This window comes from Ostrea edulis, chromosome 3, assembly GCF_947568905.1.
Source record: "Ostrea edulis chromosome 3, xbOstEdul1.1, whole genome shotgun sequence".
Lineage (NCBI taxonomy): Eukaryota > Metazoa > Mollusca > Bivalvia > Ostreida > Ostreidae > Ostrea > Ostrea edulis.
Window position 1 is genome coordinate 58,014,717 of NC_079166.1, and position 21,348 is coordinate 58,036,064.

Consider the following 21,348-nt stretch of genomic DNA (forward strand, 5'->3'; position numbering starts at 1 on the left):
CGCAAACACGCATGCTGTAACAATAATACAAACCAAATTTAAACTTTGCGAACAACAAATGGCTCTAAAAATTTGATATCTTCTGCTTCTGTTGATAAACCTTTCTTTGAAAAAGGAAATGATAACAAAAACAGTAGGAGTAGTCAATAACTGTGATTTTAAGTAGCAGTCCACGTAAGAATCATGCAGAATGAAAAAAAAGTGGCACAGCTATAAATTTAAAATCTCTTGAAAAATGGCTAATTTTGAAGAAAATCATGTTTTGAACTTGATCCGATAAAAAATTTCACCTTGAATCCTTCTTAAGATTTTTAATCGGCTGAAAGGATATTCGGTTTCAAAAATATTTTCCCGTTGTTTTCTTTATAAAGAGCACTAATGAAAATGGTCATAAAAATGAATTATCGGACACTCTGTCATTAAAGATTAATAGATACATAAAGTCAATAGTATGGACAGTAAAAGAAATAACATGTGATTTTAAGCTATTGGTGCAAAATCTTGACATGTTCGTTGAAATGACAATACTACAGGCTTGTAGTGGCTACATTTTTGTAGGAACTCTGGCATCTGTTGACGAGAAATATGCTCAGATAAAGCATTATTTTGACCTGATATATACACTGTATTTTGCTTGATATAAACATTGTGATTTACACACAGTGCCATTAAATGACGAACTAAGACCATAAGACTGTTTTTAGAAATCTGTTTTTTATGAAATGTACAATAACATTATTATCTATGTAAAACATAATACAACAATTTTCTAATTAATTTGCACAAAGTTGAACCCCAGATTCAATAGGAAATAAGTCCTTTTTTGTCATGAAAATTTCAATAAATGAACCATTGTTACTTTCAGGGTGTTGAATATTGTATATAATTAATACAAATGAATCAATTTTCAAATAAAATTCACATGCTGTTGATCGTTTCTTAAGGTACAAAACTTCACAGAAAAGAAGTTATTTTAGTCCAGGCTAAAAACAACTTCGCATTTAAGCGGACATGATCTAGTGCCCATTAAGTTTTTTGAATATTAATTTTATCAAAGTTTTGGTTTGCACATTCAGAACTGCCGGTACAACTACTTTTATATAACACCTTGGTATTTTTCCCAAGGTAAATCAAGCTATATTTCACGTAATAAATATCAGAATTCAAAACATTATGCTTCACTACTTTTAATTTTCAAAAGGTTTAAATGTCTCTTTATTGTGGAATATTCTATTATGAATTTGTTTTCAACCATACCCAGATCTAAAGCAAAGATATCTGTTATATTTTGTCTGAACATGCCGTGATATTCCATCCCTCTTTATGCTTAATGGTTCAAACTAGATACCGTCCTACTGTATGGTGCTCATAAAAAAAATACACGTCAGATAAAACAAATTAGGTGTCTAAAAATACACGTCAGATAAAACAAATTAGGTGTCTAAAAATACACGACAGATAAAACAAATTAGGTGTCTAAAAATACACGTCAGATAAAACAAATTAGGTGTCTAAAAAAAAATTGCATGATTATTCCCATATCTGAAGGCTCATATATGAATAATTTTGAAATACAACAAATATTTTTGTAGCAGGCACACAGATTTAGGGGAAGGGACAGGCGTTGCTCACGTTTTGACAATGATTATTATCTGATATTTTCATATGCAAATATATAAAGATATATTGAGTGATTCCTTCCATTCTATATTCGACAGATGTTGGAAAAGAAAAAATACGAGTTTCAAAAGTATCAATGAAATGAATTACAGTAAGATGAGCCTGTTGCCGCCCTAACCACTGTCATGATTTAAGAAAATGAAACCTGCGGATTTTGTCTTGTCAACAAGTTTTAGTACAACAACATTCAACTTCTCATACAACCCCCACTTTGAAAAACATTGTTCCGTTTCTGTAAAAAGAGCAAAATGCAAATCATTAATTACCAAAGTAGGACCATACCATTACCATATTCAAGTCGTATAGCTGCAACGTCGTATTTCATGAACGTTAAAAAATGTAGTCGATTTTGATTTTTAACATCGACGACATTCAAATCATTGTACAAACATTTCTTAACAATCAAGTTCATTTACTCATCAAACAAACGATTCATTATCATTCCACTGAGATAGAAATTATTTAAAAAGAAATAGATGTACCTGTATTATATCAAATCAAGGAATATCAAAGGTAAATATAACGATTAATAATCAATCTCATAATTCATATAAACAATACAATATTGAGAGTTGGGCAAACACGAACCACAAGACATACCAAAGGTGGGATTAGGCGCCTAGGAGGAGTAAGCATCCCTGTCCACCGGTCACGCCCGCCGTGATCCCCTGGACAAAGGAGAGGTGGGATCAGGCGCCAAGGAGGAGTAAGCATCCCTGTCGACCGGTCACATCCGACATATAAAGCTCAAATATTCCCGAATACCTACATCCACCAAACTCTGGTCAAACTTCGTCAATGACCCTATAAGATATCAGTGTGAAGGCTAATACTAAAAATTAAAAATTGCAGGTGAATATTATTAATGTCCATTGCATGCCTAATCACCCTGTCAGCGATGACTTTTAATGGTACTAATAAGATCTGTCCAGAATATATCTTGTAGAACCGAATCTTTGGGTGGACATTCAAGGAAACATTTCAGTCTCTAATTTTCGTGTTACAACTTGTACTCTCTTTCAACAGATCAGGCATTAATATAAGCTGAACATATCGGAGAGATCCTCTTGCTTTCATTCCTTTCATTTTCGCCATATTCAGTTCGTAAGTTCGCCATTTAGATTTTAAGTAAGATTTGGACACAACACAAATGGTTTTCTTGCTTCTCCCAAGAGCTCTCATTATATTTTCAACTTTGTTGTCACCTACCTCAAAGTCAATATCACGGATAAATACTTTCAATCCGTTCTCCTCCAATCTCGGCTTTAACTCTTCCATGAGGAATTTTCAGTTTGCTCCGACATAAGATATAAATACATCATAAAGATAGCGTATTGTCCCTTCCTGGTTTTCAGATAAAAAGTTTTCAAAATTTATAGATACGTGTGTGTCCACATTTTGCACATCTCCTCCAAGCAAATGATTTTGACTTTCATCAGCCACTACTATAGATTTACTATTAGATCCATCATTCCGCTTATTGCTATACAGAAAATATCTAATATGCCAAATATTTCTCTTGATTATCAAAACAGCTAATATGCAAATTGCAAGAGTTATCATCAAACAAGTGTTAACAATCCAAATCTCTAAATTTATGCACTGAACTTCGAGTGCATGACCAGATTCTTATTTATGTGATAAAATTATAACGATATTGTATGAACAATTTTGTTTATTCTCATACTAATATTTCCTCAATTTAGTTGGTGTATTTCTACCGCCGAAATCGTTTTGTTCACATAGTTTGTTTTCTTCCGTAGTACGTAATCCACAATGTCACAATGGGACGTTATAGTCACACCTACGTAGTGCATGTAACACACAACAATATACTTACATGTACATCTTCAGATTATGTACAAGGAAAGTTTCAATGGATGTTATGCATTTCAACAATGTTAATTGTATCCCTGTAATAGACTTTAACTCACATGCATGGTTTCAGGAAATTTATTTCAAAACCTTTCTTCTCTAATTCAATGTCATCTCTGTAGTGGAAAAATAACAACAAACAGATTATTATGCATGGTTGACTAAATTATCAAGTAAGAGAACAGCCATGTCAATTTTCGGTCAAATGCATCCTGGAGTATAATTACAATCAGGTACCAATGTCCTTTACTGTGTATTTTTTTCAGTCTGACTTTCAATACATTTAAGATCCACACAGTCTTTTTGCTGATTTCTACAAGATCAGTATGAAAAGGCGAACACCCGCCGTGAGCCCTATATCCTGATCAGGTAAACGGAGTTATCTGCAATCAACATAAGTGTGCGAAAAACGGCTTAACAATCGGTATGAAACACGTCAGACAGAATTGCACCCAATGATAGGTTGTATTGACGAACTAGATCGTTATAACGACCATTGAATTTGCGAAATGTTGACTTTAATCGAGACTGTTGAAACCCCTTTATCATCAACTTGTTTGTCAGTAGTTTACCTCGATTTTAAAACTGACTTGCATATCGAATCAGTTGAGATATATAAACGCCATATGAAGGTGATAATGGAATATTGCTACATAGATATGGGAAGTTTAAATATACGAAAATCTCCCTTTTATGTACAGGAGCATGATGGTCAAAAAGTTAATAAAAACGTTAAAATGGTTCATACATGACCCGTAACTAAGCACTTTGTAACTAGTTGTATTACTACTCTCGTGTTCGTGTTTTCGGATAGTTTACACCTGTGATGAGCTGATTTTCATAACAAGGCTGCTTCTTTTATTTCCCTGTGAGAAATCAGATAAGGAACAAATCTAGGCTGATGACTTTCATAGTTAAATATGAATTTAGTATTGCAGTTATGGCCGTTAATATACTTACTGGCCGATATATGATCAGACATGGCCATATAGAAAGCGCACAGTCTCAAAAGAAAACCGCATTTCCGCATAGCTGTATATGATCTAGCATCCATATGTCCTTTTTAATCAACTTTGTGAAAGATGGTATATTAAGAACTGCCGATAAAAAGAGCTTTCAACACCTTGTTAATGTTCTAAGTAAAGCCATATTTCATTTAATTATGTAGACATTAGTCTAGAGTTATTGAAGTTTTTCAGCACTTTTGAATTGTAGAAAAGCAACTTACGGAGGGTTATGCACGGATCCAGAAATAATCGCCAGGAAGACCTTAGGTTCCAACCCCGGCTAATTAATTCTTTCCATGATGGGATCCTATCTATTCTAGGGTCCAACGATATAGTTCAGTGTACATGTACGAGTAATTCTATAGAACTGAAACTGCATAGGAATCGGCAAAATAAGTATTTATGACCAATCTCAGTAGTGGTGCTTAGCCCGTCTATATCCGTTCTTGAAAAGATAATGCCAAGGAGAATGTACGATTTAGGTATAAGAAATGCAGATCATGACCAAACTAGGTAACATAAAATTGTGTAAAAATAAATCGTGGTTTCAGATGATTTCACCATCATGTGTATCTTTTTATTCTAGTGTACTGTAGGATATGAGTTAGCTTTCAACCATAATCATATATAAAAAGCAGATTTATACATTTCCTTAAGTTGTCTGGACCTGTATGTATTTTTTCAAGCCCACTTTATGCAGGATTCTCCGAAACATCTGTAACACTTGAAGGTGTACATAGAAAAAACGAAATTTATTATGTGCCTTAAATTATGGAATGTTTATTCCCATATTTAACGGTCGTAACTCTTTTACTGATCATTTTGAAATACGACAATTTTACTTTTATAGAAGCAAAATTCCATGATTCCCCAAGTACACCCATTCTACAGACGTTTCAACGTCACATACAAATAAAGTCGCCTTTTATGAACGCTAAATGATGTGGTCCATGTGTTCGACTTTTTTATCTTTGAAGAAAAGAACATCCATGTCATTGCACATTAGAATTTATTAACATCTCATAACACAAAGGATTTGAAAAACAAAATAGTTTACGACGAAATAGCTATGGATATATTACATAAAATCAAGTAATATATAAGAGTGCACATGCGTGAACTTAACTCGGGCCACTACTAGTATTGTCAATGCAGTTAATATAAACATACACCATATTAGCGTTACAAATATTTCTAAAATGGACTACATTTGTTAGATCCTATTTCCATCTCAGGAGAAATATAAGTGAATCTCGCTTACAGTAGTTAATATTTACATTATAAAAACAGTATCAGATTATTAAATGAGTGAAATACCGGATTGCACCCTAGAGAACAAGAAACGTCGATACAAATGTTGTATATATATGTGAATAAAAAATGGAAAAGTGAAGGTAACGTACAGTGAACAATATCTATGATTCCTATACAGAATACAAAATTCAGAGTAAACACGAACCCCTAGACACACCAGAGTTGGGGTTAGGTATCTAAGAGGAGAGTAAGCATCAGTTGTTTACCGTTCACATCCGCTAAGAACCGTAGCAAAAGGTAAACGAGATAATCCGCCGTTAAAATATGTATTCCTAGTTACTTCAGTTTAATATTATTTTATGTCTTTGATATATTTATTGTCCTTAAGATTTAGCTTATCATATATGCAAAGAGCTAAAGGATAGTTGTGTTGATTTGGTAAAGCGAAATGTGAATTTAAAATAATAATTATAATAAATCAATTAATGATGAATAAATGTATCAGACCAAATCTATGAAGTGATTCACATGTAATTTTACATAGTATTCCAATCATACTGAATACTATTGATATCAAGTCCATGTTAAGTCACTTAGTCAGTGAGGACTTTTAATAGTACTAATAAGATCTCTCCAGAAGATATCTTGTAGAGACGAATCTTTGGGTGGGCATTCAAGGAAACATTTCTGGTCAATCAAATCTCTGATTTTCGTGTTACAACTAGTACTCTCTTCAAACAGATCAGGCATTAATATAAGCTGAACATATCGGAGAGATCCTCTAGATTTCATTCCTTCCATTTTCGCCATATTCAATTCGTAAGTTCGCCATTTAGATTTTAAGTAGGGTTTGGACACCATACATATGGTTTTGCTGCTTTTCCCTAGAGCTCTCATGATATTGTCAATTTTATTATCACCAGCTTCAAAGTCAATATCACGGATAAATACTTTCAATCCGTTCTCCTCCAATCTCGGTTTCACTTCATCCATGACGAATTTTCTGTTTGCTCCGACATAAGATATAAATACATCATAGGGATAGCGTAATGCCCCTTGCTGGTTTTCAGAATTTATAGATACTTCGCGTGCGTTTGAATTCCGCGCGTCTGCTACAAGCAAGGGTTCTTGACTTTCATCCTCTAGTCCTTTATATATACTTCCAGACCCCGCTCTTGGATTCTTATGCAGAAAGTATCTAATGTGCCAAATATTTTTCTTGATTATCAAAACAGCTATTACGCAAATTACAAGAGTTATCATGACACACCCGATAACAATCCACATTTCTAAATTCATGCACTGAAGTTTTAGTTCATGAAGAGATTCTTTCAATTTCCGAAAATCAAATTTATTATTCTGATCAGAGCAAACATACTTCTCTATTTGAAGGAAATGGTGCTTGTGTTGATTCATCCAGCTTAGAAAATCAAGATTTTCACATGTACATTGAAATTTGTTATTTTTAAGATTTATCAAAACCTTTGTTTTCGCAAATAGTTGGTTAAATTCTTCAATAGTTTCGTCAGCAAATGTTGATAATCGGTTGTTTGAAAGATCAACAAAAGAAAGATTAATCATATGGCGAATTCTAATATTAACATCCGTCAACTGATTATCATTAAGTCTCAATATTTTCATTCTGGCCATGTTCTGAAAAGTACAAACCGGTATGTGAACAAGTCTATTACTCGAAAAGTCAAGTTCCTCGATCCGACGCTGATATTTGAATAATTGACATCTTTGGTCAGCTTTTAACGAACGCGACAACATGTTTCTCGAGATATTCACATATTTCAAGCCTGTCTCACTCCTGGCAAAGTGTGGTGAAATACGAGAGCAGAAATTATTCGATAAGTCGAGCCTCTCCAGCTTTTCAAATCCATATAGAGGAAGATACCACTCGAAAAGCATGTTATTTTGTGCATAAATGTTCTTCAAACTGGTTGCATTGATTTTGATTCTTGGTATTTTTCCGTGCAATTTGCTAGAATTTGCGTAAAATGTTTCAAACTTTGGAGGTAAATACACTGTTATGTTTGGCTTCCAATAATTCAATATTCCTTGCCCCTGCCTTTCATCTACACCATTTGATAATCCTTGTGATGTAGAATCTCCCTTTTCATAGCATGGTTTAAAATTATCAGTAGTATATTTCGGAGGTTTTAAAAGTAAGGTCATATTGAATTCCGTTAAATTATGCAGAGTAATGAATTCAAACAAATATCTACCCGTAGTGAGTCGATTTAACGCAAATGACAGTTTTTCTAATGTGTCTGGCATAATGGACAAAACGCCGTTTCCAATTACCTCTATCCTATTGTGTGCAAAGGAAATCTCCACAAGTCGGGTTTGACTCAAATTTTCAACGTGTGACGTAGTCAGTAGCGTTCCAATACCAATCACACAATGGATACCCTCTGCACGAAATTTTTTAATTAAAGTCATATTCAACCCCCACGTTATATTCGGCAAAGAAGAGAATCCTAGCTCTTTATTGTCAGATATATCCAAAATTTCCAGGTGTCGAAGAGACTTGAACGGCCCTTTATCAACATCGGATATTCTGCAGTTACTGATATCAATTTCTTTCAAAAAAGGCGTATTTTCAAAAAAGCTTTGATAAAGGTACACTATGTTGCATTCACCTGTTATTCCTGATACATCAAGCCTGGAAAGATTTTTCAGATTCTTGAATCCACTTTCAAAGGTGACATTGAATAGTAGATCCATTCTCAGTGTTATTAGAGACACAAGCTTTGAGAAGGCTGTATCAATATTATGTGCACTCACGGATGTCTTAGTGTTGCTTTTGATATTCAATGTGTGCAAACTTTGAAGATCTTCAAATACGTCTAGGTAATAATTGGATTCAGAAAATGTTATCTTGTTTTGTTCGAGATTTAGATATCTCAGAAAAAATAGTCCTTCAAATGGCTTACCATGGAGAGATGAGATGCAGTTTCTTGACAAATCAATATGGCTTACATTTTCCGGAGATGTCCAATTTATTCCCTTAATGTTATTTCCACTTAGATCCATCCAGACTGTGTTGTTTGGAAATGAAGTTATGTTAAAACCCGACTTAAATCGGTCCCGACAGTCTATTTTTAATTTGTTATTCGAACTGGTACACTTGCACACAGTACATACGTAGGATTCCCCTGCAGTAGTTGATATCCAGTGAGAAATGAAGAAACACAGAAGAAAAGACCACTGAAAAACAGCCATGATTTATTCCAGATCCGTTATTAAAGCACATGAAAGAACAACATCGGGAGCTTCCACTCCATGATTTAAATTGAAAGTTCAAGATCAAATACCTAAAAACTGGATTGTTTATTTCTTCCGGGTTCCTATATACCAATAGAAATATAGTAAGCGACAAAAAACTTCAAATCCGTAATTTTATTGAATCCACGCCAGGATTATGTAATGTTTTTGATAATCACAGGTCTGTCGTCTGTCGCCATTCTTTATAGGGAAAAAATACTTAATATCGCTGCATTACATATTAATACCGTTGCACTACAATTATTGGTTGTTGTTTTGTTGTTGTTGTTTTTTTGTTGTTGTTTTGTTTTTGTTAATCAATGTTACTTTGATTAACAAAAAAACAATAATTGTAGTTGAGTCAAAGAAGCATTGGATATCTGATAAACGAATTCGAACATTAGATTTAACAAGACTAGCTTAAGACTTGGAAAATTCATAATACTTTTAGACTAAGAATACTATTTGACAATTTCGATAGGAACTTTTTTGCTATGCATCTTTATTTATTACCTATATCGATATCTACGTGTTCCTTCTCATAATCTTAGTTTAAACCAATTTGATGGAAACACCAGCATGACACTTAGTCTGTTTCGTCTTAATATCAATCAAATCTGAACACGTGTTTGCCCAACACCCTGAACACGGAATACATTCCAATTATCAATCCTAGTTTAATCAATATCTATCACATTTATTAAAATATATAATTTGAAAATTTCAAAACTGATAATTCTTTGTCTCTAACAGCACATGATATTGGGAGTTTTTCATTTCAATCAAATACTACATATTATTGATTTCCAAATCATTGCTTTGTATTGTAACACAGGATATCTGGCATAGTTTCTACTATGAAAGGTGGAAATAACAAACATTGATCAATCCCATAACTCCCTCAGAAAATACAAAATAAACAGTTGCGCAAACACGGACCCCTGCATATACAAGAAGTAGAATCGGGTATCTTGGAGGAGTAAGCATCCCTTATCGACCAGTCATACCTGCCGTCATCTTGATCAGGTAAATAGAGTAATCCATAGTCAAAATCATTGTGCCATGAATGACTTAACAATTGGTATGAAACACGTCAGACAGCATTTGACATAATGACTAGGTTGTCCTAGTAATCTAGATTGTTATAACGAATATTGTTTAACGTCCCTCCCGAGAATCTTTCGCTCATATGGAGACGTCACCATTGCCCGTGAATAGCTGCAAATTTTAGACCTATGCTCGGTGCTTACGATCTTTGAGCAGGGCGGGATCTTTATCGTGTCACATCTGTCGTGACACGGGACCTCTGTTTTTTGCGGTCTCAGCCGAAGGACCCCCCCCCCCAATTTAGTTGTCTTTTACGACAAGCATGGGGTACTGAGGACCTATTCTAACCCGGATCCCCAGGGGACGAGATACAAACACCACATGCAGATAATAATGGAATTTTGCTACATCAATATGGTAATTTAATTTAACGACGGAGAGGCTAAAATCATCCCGTTTGTCATCAAGTTGTGTTGTTAATTTGTCGTTGATAATTTATTTTCAATAAAATATCTGAGCATAAAGTCAACAGAATTGAAGACAAGAAAAGCAGACTAAACTACATCCGTGATCTGATTTGGTCCAATCAGTGATGAAGAAACTTTTGGCGTTGGCCTACTTCAAGTTGAAATCGCAATTGTTGAATTCAGATTGCGACAGAAATTTAGAGGATCTGACGGAAATGATGAAGGATAGATGGATCAAGTTAGCATAAAGCTCTTGGTCACTCTCGTGTTCGTGTTTCCGGATAGTTTACACCTGTGATAAGCTGATCACTACTTTTGTGTTTTTGTTTTCGGATAGTTAACACTTGTGATGAGCTGATTACTACTCCCGTGTTCGTGTTTCCGGATAGTTAACACCTGTGATGAGCTGATTTCTACTCTCATGTTCGTGTTTCCGGATAGTTAACACCTGCAATGAGCTGATTATTACTCTCGTGTTCGTGTTTCCGGATAGTTTACACCTGTGATGAGCTAATTTTCATAACAAAGCTACTTCTTTTATTTCCCTGTGAGAAATCAGATAAGGAACAAATCTAGGCTGATGACTTTCATAATTGAATATGAATTTAGTATTGCAGTTATAGCCGTTAATATACTTACTGGCCGATATATGATCAGACGTGGCCATATAGAAAGCGCACAGTCTCAAAAGAAAACCGCATTTCCGCATAGCTGTATATCATCTAGCATCCGTATGTCCTTTTTAATCAAGTTTGTAAAGGATGGTATATTAAGAACTGCCGGTAAAAAGAGTTTTCAACACCATGTTAATGTTGCTAAGAAAAGCAATATTTCATTTAATTGTGTAGACATTAGTCTATAATTCTTGAAGTCTTTCAGCACTTTTGAATTGTAGAAAAGCAACATACGGAGGGTTATGCACGGATCCAGAATTAATCGCCAGGAAGAGCTTAGGTTCCAACCCCGGCTAATTTTAATTCTTTCCATGATGGGATCCTATCTATTCTAGGGTCCAATGATATAGTTAAGTGTACATGTACGAGTAATTCTATAGAACTGAAACTGCATAGGAATCGGTAAAATAAGTATTTATGACCAATCTCAGTAGTAGTGCTTAGCCCGTCTATATCCGTCCTTGAAAAGATAATGTCAAGGAGAATGTACGATTTAGGTATAAGTAATGCAGATCATGACCAAACTAGGTAACATGAAATTGTGTAAAAATGAATCGTGGTTTCAGATGATTTCACCATCATATGTATCTTTTTATTCTAGTGTACTGTAAGATATAAGTTAACTTACAACCACACTCATATATAAAAAGCAGATTTATACATTTCCTTAAGTTGTCTGAACCGGTATGTGTTTTTTCAAGCCCACTTTATGCAGGATTCTCCGAAACATCTGTAACACTTGAAGGTGTACATCGAAAAAATGAAATTTATTATGTGCCTTAAATTATGGAATGTTTATTCCCATATTTAAAGGTCGTAACTATTTTACTGATCATTTTGAAATACGATAATTTTACTTTTATAGAGAGCTGGAAGCACAAATCCATGATTTCCCAAGTACAGCCATTCTACGGACGTTTTAAAGTCACATACAAGTAAAGTCGCCTTTTATGAACGCTAAATGATGTGGTTCATGTGTTCGACTTTTTTATCCTTGGAGAAAAGAAAATCCATGTCATTGCACATTAGAATTTATTAACATCTCATAACACAAAGGATTTGAGAAAGAAAATAGTTTAAGACGAAATAGATATGGATATATTACATAAAATCAAGTAATATATAAGAGTGCACATGCGTGAACTTAACTCGGGCCACTACTAGTATTGCCAATGCAGTTAATATAAACATACACCATATCAGCGTTACAAACATTCCTAAAACTAACTTCAATAAAAATTCTCAAAATGGAATAAATTTGTTAGATCCTATTTCCATCTCAGGTGTAATATACGTGAATCTCGCTTACAGTAGTTAATATTTACATTATAAAAACCTATAGCTTTGTACAGCATCTGATTATTAAATGAGTCAGATAGCGGATTGCACCCTAGGGAACAAGAAACACCAATAAAAATGTTGTATAAATATGTCATTTAAAAATGGAAAAATAAATGTAACGTACAGTGACCAATAACATCATTCCTATACAGAATACAAAATTCAGAGTAAACACGAAACACTAGACACAGCAGTTGAGGGTTTAGGTATATAAGAGGAGAGTAAGCATCAGTTCTTTACATTTCATATCCGCTAAGAACCGTAGCATAAGGTATCGAAGTAATCTGTAGTTAAAATAGGTATTCTTAGTTACTTCACTTTAATATTATTTTAAGTCTTTGATATATTTATTGTCCTTAAGATTTAGTTTGCTTTGATATGTAAAGCGCTTTAGGATAGTATTGATTTGGTAAAGCGCAATATGAATTTATAATAATTATAATAAATTAATTAATAATGAATAAATGTATCAGACCAAAACTATGAAGTGATTCACGTGTAATTTTACATATCATTTCAATCATACTGAATACTATTGATATCAATTCCATGTTAAGTAACTTAGTCAGTGAGGACTTTTAATAGTACTAATAAGATCTCTCCAGAATATATCTTGTAGAGACGAATCCTTGGGTGGGCATTCAAGGAAACATTTCTGGTCAATCAAATCTCTGATTTTCGTGTTGCAACTAGTACTCTCTTTAAACAGATCAGGCATTAATATAAGTTGAACATATCGGAGAGATCCTCTTGCTTTCATTCCTTCCATTTTCGCCATATTCAGTTCGTAAGTTCGCCATTTAGATTTTAAGTAGGGTTTGGACACCACACATATGGTTTTGCTGCTTTTCCCAAGAGCTCTCATGATATTGTCAATTTTATTATCTCCAGCTTCAAAGTCAATATCACGGATAAATACTTTCAATCCGTTCTCCTCCAATCTCGGTTTCACTTCATCCATGACGAATTTTCTGTTCGCTCCGACATAAGATATGAATACATCATAGGGATAGCGTATTCTCCTTTGCTGGTTTTCAGTTATGGAGTTTTCAGAATTCATAGATACTTCGCGAGCGTTTGAATTCCGCCCGTCTGCTACAAGCAAGGGTTCTTGACTTCCATCCTCTAGTCCTTTATATATACTTCAAGATCCCCCTCTTGGATTCTTATGCAGAAAGTATCTAATGTGCCAAATATTTTTCTTGATTATCAAAACAGCTATTACGCAAATTACAAGAGTTATCATGACACACCCGATAACAATCCACATTTCTAAATTCATGCACTGAATTTTTAGTTCACGAAGAGATTGTTCCAATTTCCGAAAATCAAATCTATTATTCTGATCAGAGCAAACATACTTCTCTATTTGAAGGAAATGGTGCTTGTGTTGATTCATCCAGCTTAGAAAATCAAAATTTTCACATGTACATTGAAATTTGTTATTTTTAAGATTTATCAAAACCTTTGTTTTCGCAAACAGTTGGTTAAATTCTTCAATAGTTTCGTCCGTAAATGTTGTTAGTCTGTTGTTTGAAAGATCAACAAAAGAAAGGTTAATCATATGGCGAATTCTGATATTAACACCCGTCAGCTGATTGTTATTAAGTCTTAATATTTTCATTCTCGCCATGTTCTGAAAAGTACAAATCGGTAGATGAACAAGTCTATTATCCGAAAAATCAAATTCCTCGATCCGACGTTGATTTCTGAATAATTGACATCTTTGGTCAGCTTTTAACGAACGCGCCAACATATTTCTCGCGATATTCATGTATTTCAGGCCAGTCGCAGTCTTAGTAAAGTGTGGTGACATACGAGAGCAGAAATTATTCGATAAGTCAATCCTTTCCAGCTTCTCCGCTCCAAACACAGGAAGATTCCACTCGAATAGCATATTGTTTTGAAAATACACGTTTTTCAAGCTCGTTGCATTAATTATCACTGCTGGAAATTCCATGTACAGTTTGCTAGAATTTGCGAACAATGTTTCAAGTTTTGGAGGAAAATACCATGTTATATTTGGCTTCCAATAATTCAACATTCCTTGCCCATCTCTTTTGTCAATTTCATTTAATAATCCTATTGATATAGTTGAATCCCTCTTCTCAATACAATTTTCAAAAATAGAAGCATAATATTTCTGAGATTTCAAGAGTAAAGTCATATTGTATTCCTTCAAATTACGCAGAGTATGAAATTCAAAAAGGTATATACCCGTAGTAAGTCGATTTAAACCAAATGACAGCTTTTCCAGCGTTTCTGGCATATGGGGCAAAACACCTTTTCCAATTAACTCCATCCTATTTCGTGCAAAGGAAATCTCAACAAGTCGCGTTTGGCGCAAATGTTCAATGTGTGACATAGTTAGCTGTGTTCCGATGCCAATTAAACAATGGATGTCATCTGCACGAAAAGTTCTTATTGACGTCTGATTCAATCCCCACGTTATATTCGGCAGAGAGGAGAATCCTAGCTCTTTATTGTGAGAAATATCCAGTTTTTCCAAGTGGCTTAGATATATGAATGGCCCTTTCTCAGCGTTGGATATTTGACAGTCACTGACATCAATTTCTTTCAAAAAAGGTGTATTTTGGAAAAAACTTCCAGAAAGATACACTATGTTGCATTGTCCTGTTATTCCCGATACATCGAGTCTCGAAAGACTCTTCAGATTCTTAAACCCACTTCCAAAGGAGACATTGAATGGTAGATCCATCTTCAGTGTTTTTAGAGACACAAGCTTTGAGAAGGCTGTATCAATATTGTGTGCACTCACGGACGTCTTAGAATTGTTTTTGATATTCAATGTGTGCAAACGTTCAAGGTGTATAAATACGTCTGGGTAATAATTAGATTCAGAAAATGTTATCTTGTTTTGTTCGAGATTTAGATATCTCAGAAAAATTAGTCTTTCAAATGGCTTACCATGGAGAGATGAGATGCAGTTTCTTGACAAATCAATATGTCTGACTTTTTTCGGAAATCTCCAATCTATTCCCTCTATGTTATTTCCACTTAGATCCATCCAGACTGTGTTTTTCGGAAATAAAGTTATGTTAAACCCCACCTTGAATCGGTCACGACAGTCTATTCTTAATTTGTTATTCGAACTGGTACACTTGCACACAGTACATACGTAGGATTCCCCTGCAGTAGTTGATATCCAGTGAGAAATGAAGAAACACAGAAGAAAAGACCACTGAAAAACAGCCATGATTTATTCCAGATCCGTTATTACAACACGGAAAGAAACAAAATCAGAAATTCCTGCTTTGTTACTTTTATAGTTTACAGGTCAAACACATAAAAACTTGATATTTGTTTATTTCTTCTTCCGGGTTAGCTTATAGTATAAGAAATGAAACAACTTCAAAATGAAATATAAGGTCCTTTAAATCTCGTATCATTTGCATTCTGAACATCATTTGACAATTTCTAAAATATGATGTTTTCTAGATATTTTTACTAATCACCTATACCGATGTTTTACTTTTCCTTTTTATCCTTTTCCTGTTCGCCATATTGGTGGGCACCTCGGTATGAGACTAAGTCTGTACCACTTTAATATCAAATTATTTTTTCAAAAAATGATTAAAGAATATTTTAATCAATAAATCAAGACAAGAGATTAAAGTGAAAATATTCAAAATCTAGATTTCTCATAACAATATCTAACGTTTTGTATCGTTGTGATTGTCTCAATAAACTGGGGGGGGGGATATGCATGTGAAGAAAATTTTTGTTGACAAAAAGAAAAGATTTTAAACCCCAACCCCCCTTCATCATGTTTATATAGCCGACTTACATTTCCCCATCTTCTGTAAGGCAAGCAATAGCCACAGCATTTATCAGCACGTCTCAGTACCGACAATATTTTCCTCAGCACTTACTAATAAATATCAGAACCCACAGTACAAACCAAGTTCAAGTTCAAGTTCATTTTATTCACTCAAACCACATTATACATGGTACATGAGGTGCATTAAATAAACATACATTTGAGTAAGAAATAGGTCAGAGTATGTACAAATATACAATATACATGTATTGAAAAAGTATTTACAAAATATATTAAGGAGGACAGACTAACTCATAGATTTTTTAGATAAACATACAGAGCTTTTTTAAGTGTTTTAACCTTACTGGTTGACATAATTGCATGAAAACCAGAGTAGATATCAGCATTTATCAGCACCAACAGCAATTATCAGTACCAACAGCAATTATCAGTACCAACAGCAATTATCAGCACCAACAGCAATTATCAACACCAACAGCAATTATCTGCACCGACAGCAATTATATGCACCGACAGCAATTATCTGCGCCGATAGCAATTATCTGCGCCGACAGCAATTATCAGCACCAACAGTAAATATATCAATAATTAGCACAGCTTATCAACACCAACAGCACGAGAACAGTAATTATCAGGAAATAAGGACACGCAGTATGTTTTCCACTTAAAATTGTATCTCGACAAAGTACCAATAATATAGGAATGTGGAATACATGACGGTAATTAAATCCAGTTTAATCAATACTGCTAGCATCTATTATATTTTCTAAAAAGACAAAATTTGAAGTCTCTTATTCAAAAGTATAATCTTTTTCTGTAGCAGCATGACATGATGAAAACAAAACGGAACATTAGACATTCTTTATTCCATTTAAATGCCTTCAGAAAACGCATAGCAAAACGTCCTTATATTCACCTCAAACCTTTATCGCCACAATTAATTTTGAATATGGAATCAATGCCAATAATTTTACACAATGCAATACATATTGCGTTGATAAAAAGACGGAATAACCAATATATTATTTTCATAAAAACATCTTCACATATCATTCCTTCACAATGTGTGCAAAAAAAAACAGAACAGTAATTGGGGGTTTTTTTTGGTTTTTTTTTGGGGGGGGGGGTTTCATCTAAAAAAGCATTATATAAATTTCTTGAACATTTATTCAAAAAATTGCCACAAGTTGTGAATATGAAGATCAATTTCAAAGAGTCTAACCAAGCGAAATGTTTAACACTTTTAAAATCGGAAATCTATATTTTCATTTACCTATTGAACATTTCATGGTTTGTTTTCGCTTATCAGTATGTCGTGTTGTTCAAGAGAGGATATTACATATTATTTGTTCCATTCAAAATTGCGTCAGAAAATTTATTCCAGAACCTTTTTATTTCCTCCTCTAATTCAATTGTATCTACTTCCTCTGTAGTAGAATAAGGATAACGAAGAAAGTAATCCTGTCCGATTAAGTCCTTCAGAGAATTCGGACATTTTCGATCAACATCAAAGGCATCCGGGAGGATGATTACAAACAGGTGCCCAAGTCCTCCTCTATTCTTTATACCTTCAATTTTCGCCATGTTTAATTCATAGTCCCTCCAACCGGACTGTAAATATGATTTAGATACCACACATACAGTCTTTCTGCTGATCGCTATGGCATTCATGATATTGTCAACTTTGTCCCATCCAGGCAGAAAATCTCTTTCCCGAATACATGCATGAAGGTTCATTTCTTTTAATTTTCCGTCGAGATCCTTAATAACGAATTCTCGATCACGAGCAGAATATGAAATAAATACGTCATGGACATAATCTGATCGCTTCGTTTGGTACAGTATTTGCATATATTGACCTCCTCTCTTCAGTTTTTGCTTCAGTTGATAGATTGTAAATCTTATTGTCCAAATGTTTCTTTTAACCACCACAGCAATAGACACAAATACCACAATAGTTAGTGAGATGGACAAAATAATGTAATGAATCGTGTAAGATGCGCATTCCTTTGATAAGGCTTTCAGAGATGCAATAGGATCTCTAAAATTGAAAATATTCTTACTTTTAATGGCGCATTCATAGTCACCAAAACGTTTTAAATTTGCTTTATGCTTTACCAACCATTCGATGTATGGAAGATTAGCACATGAACAATCGACATTGTTTTTTGAAAGGTCTATAGAGGTGTTTTTAGTCATCATCAAAAATGTCAGTTCTTCCCTCATATTATCTCCGATAGAATAAATTCTATTTTTAGATAAATCCAGATATTGGAGGTCAACCATGTGTCTAACATGCACATTCCAATCAGAGAGCTGGTTATTATTCAAAACTAGAATCTTTATATTTCTAGAATTGATGAGGAGCAAATGTGGCAAATCAAATATGTCATTGAAGCTTATGTCCAAGATCTCCAGCGAAACCAACTCTCTAAAGATTAATCCATTCCAATCACTTTCTAGATTGTTTCCTATCGAGTTTCTTGATATATTGAGATGCAAAAGTCCTGTTGCATATGAAAAAAAGTCTGATGAAATTTTGGTACAGAAATTATTGGAAAGATCGATATGGGTAACGTTTTCAACTCCATGTATGGCTTCTCTCCATTCATATAACACATTGTCTTGAAAGAACATGCGCCTTAAGTTTGGTGCTTTTAATCCAAATTTGTTTATAGCGGAGTATAATCTGCTGGCATTTGCATAAACAGTCTCAAGATTCCTTGGCAGGTAAATAGTGTAAAGTGGTATATATTCAGATTTTACAGTAAAAGAGGGATTTCCAAAGAAGCGTAAGAATTTTGAAAAGTTGTCTGTAATATTTTTTCTGAAGAGTGTGGTATTTTGAGCATTTATATCATCTTCGTTCTCCGAACAGACTTCGAAAACTGCAGTCTCGTATATAGGCGGTTCAAATCGCAGGCTAATATTCAATATTTTCAAACTGGGAAATTTTGTTGAAAGAAAATCCATGAGATACGGACCTAACAGAAGTTTATTCTCTGCTAATGATAGCGTTTGCAATGTACCCGGCAAAGACCCTGTCAGATTTCTCTCCAAAAGCTCTAATCGATTTCTCGATAAAACAAGCTCCTGTAAATGTGTTTCGTTCAAATTCACTACATGGCGTATTAACAATTCTTTTCCTATCCCAGTCAGACAGTTAATGTTGTGTAAATAAAGTCTTTTGATAGATGTTTATTTCATGTTATAAGTGATATTTGGAAGCGATGCAAATCCCAGTTCTTTGTTATAGGATATATGGAGCGTTTCCAGATTCTTTAAGTATCCGAAAGCTCCCTCTTCAATATGTTTGATTTTGCAGGAAGATATATCCAGATGTTTAAGAAATGGAGTATTCAGAAAAAAGTCACGTTGAATTATTCTCATTTCACAAATTCCCGTTAAACCAGACACATCCAGTAGGGATAGATTTCTAAGACCGGGAAATCCTTCCGCAAATGAAATATTGCCCATTACATCGATCCTGAGTTCCTCTAATGATTTAAAACTATTAAGCACTTCTTTGACATTTGACCAATTTTCTCCCAGTTTCTTAGAATTATACTTCATATTAAAAGACACCAGAGATTTCAAAGGTTTAAAAACCCCAGGGTCCACATTTTCCAGACTGTTGCTGGAGATGTCCAGATATTGTAAATTGCGAAGTCCATCAAACGGTTGTCTGTTCGCACGTTCTGATTCATCGTTGTCAGAAACGTTCAAATGTGGTATTTTTTTCGAATTGGACGAAATGTTTTTAATCAAGTTTTTTCTCAGATTGAGCCATTTCACAGAGGAAGGTAGATGTGGAACGTATTTCAAACGTCGGTCTGAGCAGTCCACCATCACAATTGTTTTATTTTGCTCAAAACATGAGCAGTTTATTTTTTCCAAACAAGGATTCCATTCAGCATACCCACCGTAGTTAAAAGCTTCAATATATGGTGAGCAATAAACAAATATTGCAAATGATGTTAGCAGAATACGCAAGACACGGTTAAAAACATATCCATCCATGCTAAAAACCATCGTGTTTGTTTGTGAACAAGTGATCAAGGAAGTGTAATATAGGCTCCTTCTAAATCCTGTTTTGACTATGACCCGTACATTTAAATATAGGATTTCGTAATAAATTCGGGAAAGGAACATTAATATTTTTTATTACTTTGTAATTACATCCATGGATTTGCTTTGAAATTGAAAGGTCATGCAGACAATAAAATATACAATTGGCTGGTTTGCGATTGTAAAAGAATTACACATTCTAGATGCTAGTTTCCTTGGTTCTATATTGGAGGCTTGAGACAGTAAAAATAGAATTAAGATCACGATACAAACATTTCAATCACTGTAGACTATTTTATTGCAATTTAAACAAATCCATCATAATAGACTATCTTGTGGTAGTTTGATACCTGTAAAAATGCGAATTTATAAGCAAAATGATGACAAATAAAGAATATTGTAATTCTAAAGTGTTGAATGCAAAGGGTCGAACACGTACAATTATTTTAGACAAAAATGCGGTTGTTCACTCGGACAAGTGAACTTCCGCCTCAACCATCAACCCACTCATACCAACATCCGTACTAACGATAGGTGTACATTAGTGTGTAGATAGCTTGCAATTGAAAACTGTGCTAGATAATGAAATGCAGGTAATCCATGTAAATATGATATCAGCCGACAGATAGAGCTTCACGACATTCAAAACTGAATGCTGTATTATTTTTTGTCAATTGCTAAGCAACTGAAAAGACCCTTTGCATTCATATCTAACATTTGTGGTGTAGTTTATTCTCATATACACATTGTAGTATGTATGATATACCTGAATGCACATGATAAATGAACCCCCTTCATGTTTTTGATCACCCAATTTTATTCTTATAACTATGCTTTTGCACGTTATGTATTATTGAAAT

At 34.2% G+C, this 21,348-nt stretch overlaps 3 protein-coding genes across 3 annotated transcripts; all 3 read right to left on the minus strand.

Moving 5' to 3' along the window:
* Positions 1–692: 692 nt before the first annotated feature.
* LOC125674430 (toll-like receptor 4) lies at positions 693–20,650 on the minus strand. The gene is made up of 5 exons (XM_056160953.1): positions 19,631–20,650; positions 17,808–18,031; positions 6,437–7,014; positions 2,281–2,969; positions 693–1,912 (listed from the first exon to the last, which is right to left on the minus strand). Exons 1-4 carry the CDS (start codon positions 20,570–20,572, stop codon positions 2,662–2,664), a joined length of 2,052 nt encoding a protein of 683 aa, XP_056016928.1. The 5' UTR covers positions 20,573–20,650; the 3' UTR covers positions 693–1,912; positions 2,281–2,661.
* LOC125674413 (toll-like receptor 4) lies at positions 5,553–9,108 on the minus strand. The gene has a single exon (XM_048911563.2). The coding sequence runs from the start codon at positions 9,045–9,047 to the stop codon at positions 6,414–6,416; it is 2,634 nt and encodes an 877-aa protein (XP_048767520.2). The 5' UTR covers positions 9,048–9,108; the 3' UTR covers positions 5,553–6,413.
* On the minus strand, positions 12,291–16,081 carry LOC130052661 (toll-like receptor 4). The gene has a single exon (XM_056158259.1). It carries the CDS (start codon positions 15,833–15,835, stop codon positions 13,763–13,765), a length of 2,073 nt encoding a protein of 690 aa, XP_056014234.1. The 5' UTR covers positions 15,836–16,081; the 3' UTR covers positions 12,291–13,762.
* Positions 20,651–21,348: the final 698 nt, after the last annotated feature.

Excerpts from the sequence above, each read along its gene's own strand:
- LOC125674413 (XM_048911563.2), bottom strand. The coding sequence starts at position 9,047 with ATGGCTGTTTTTCAGTGGTCTTTTCTTCTGTGTTTCTTCATTTCTCAC.
- LOC130052661 (XM_056158259.1), bottom strand. The coding sequence starts at position 15,835 with ATGGCTGTTTTTCAGTGGTCTTTTCTTCTGTGTTTCTTCATTTCTCAC.
- LOC125674430 (XM_056160953.1), bottom strand. The coding sequence starts at position 20,572 with ATGTTCCTTTCCCGAATTTATTACGAAATCCTATATTTAAATGTACGG. Across the intron at positions 18,032-19,630 it reads CGCTTCCAAATATCACTTAT|TCCGGTTGGAGGGACTATGA; the intron begins AACATGAAATAA and ends TCATATTTACAG. Across the intron at positions 7,015-17,807 it reads TTAGAGGAGGAAATAAAAAG|ATACTTTCTGCATAAGAATC; the intron begins GTTCTGGAATAA and ends TTGGCACATTAG.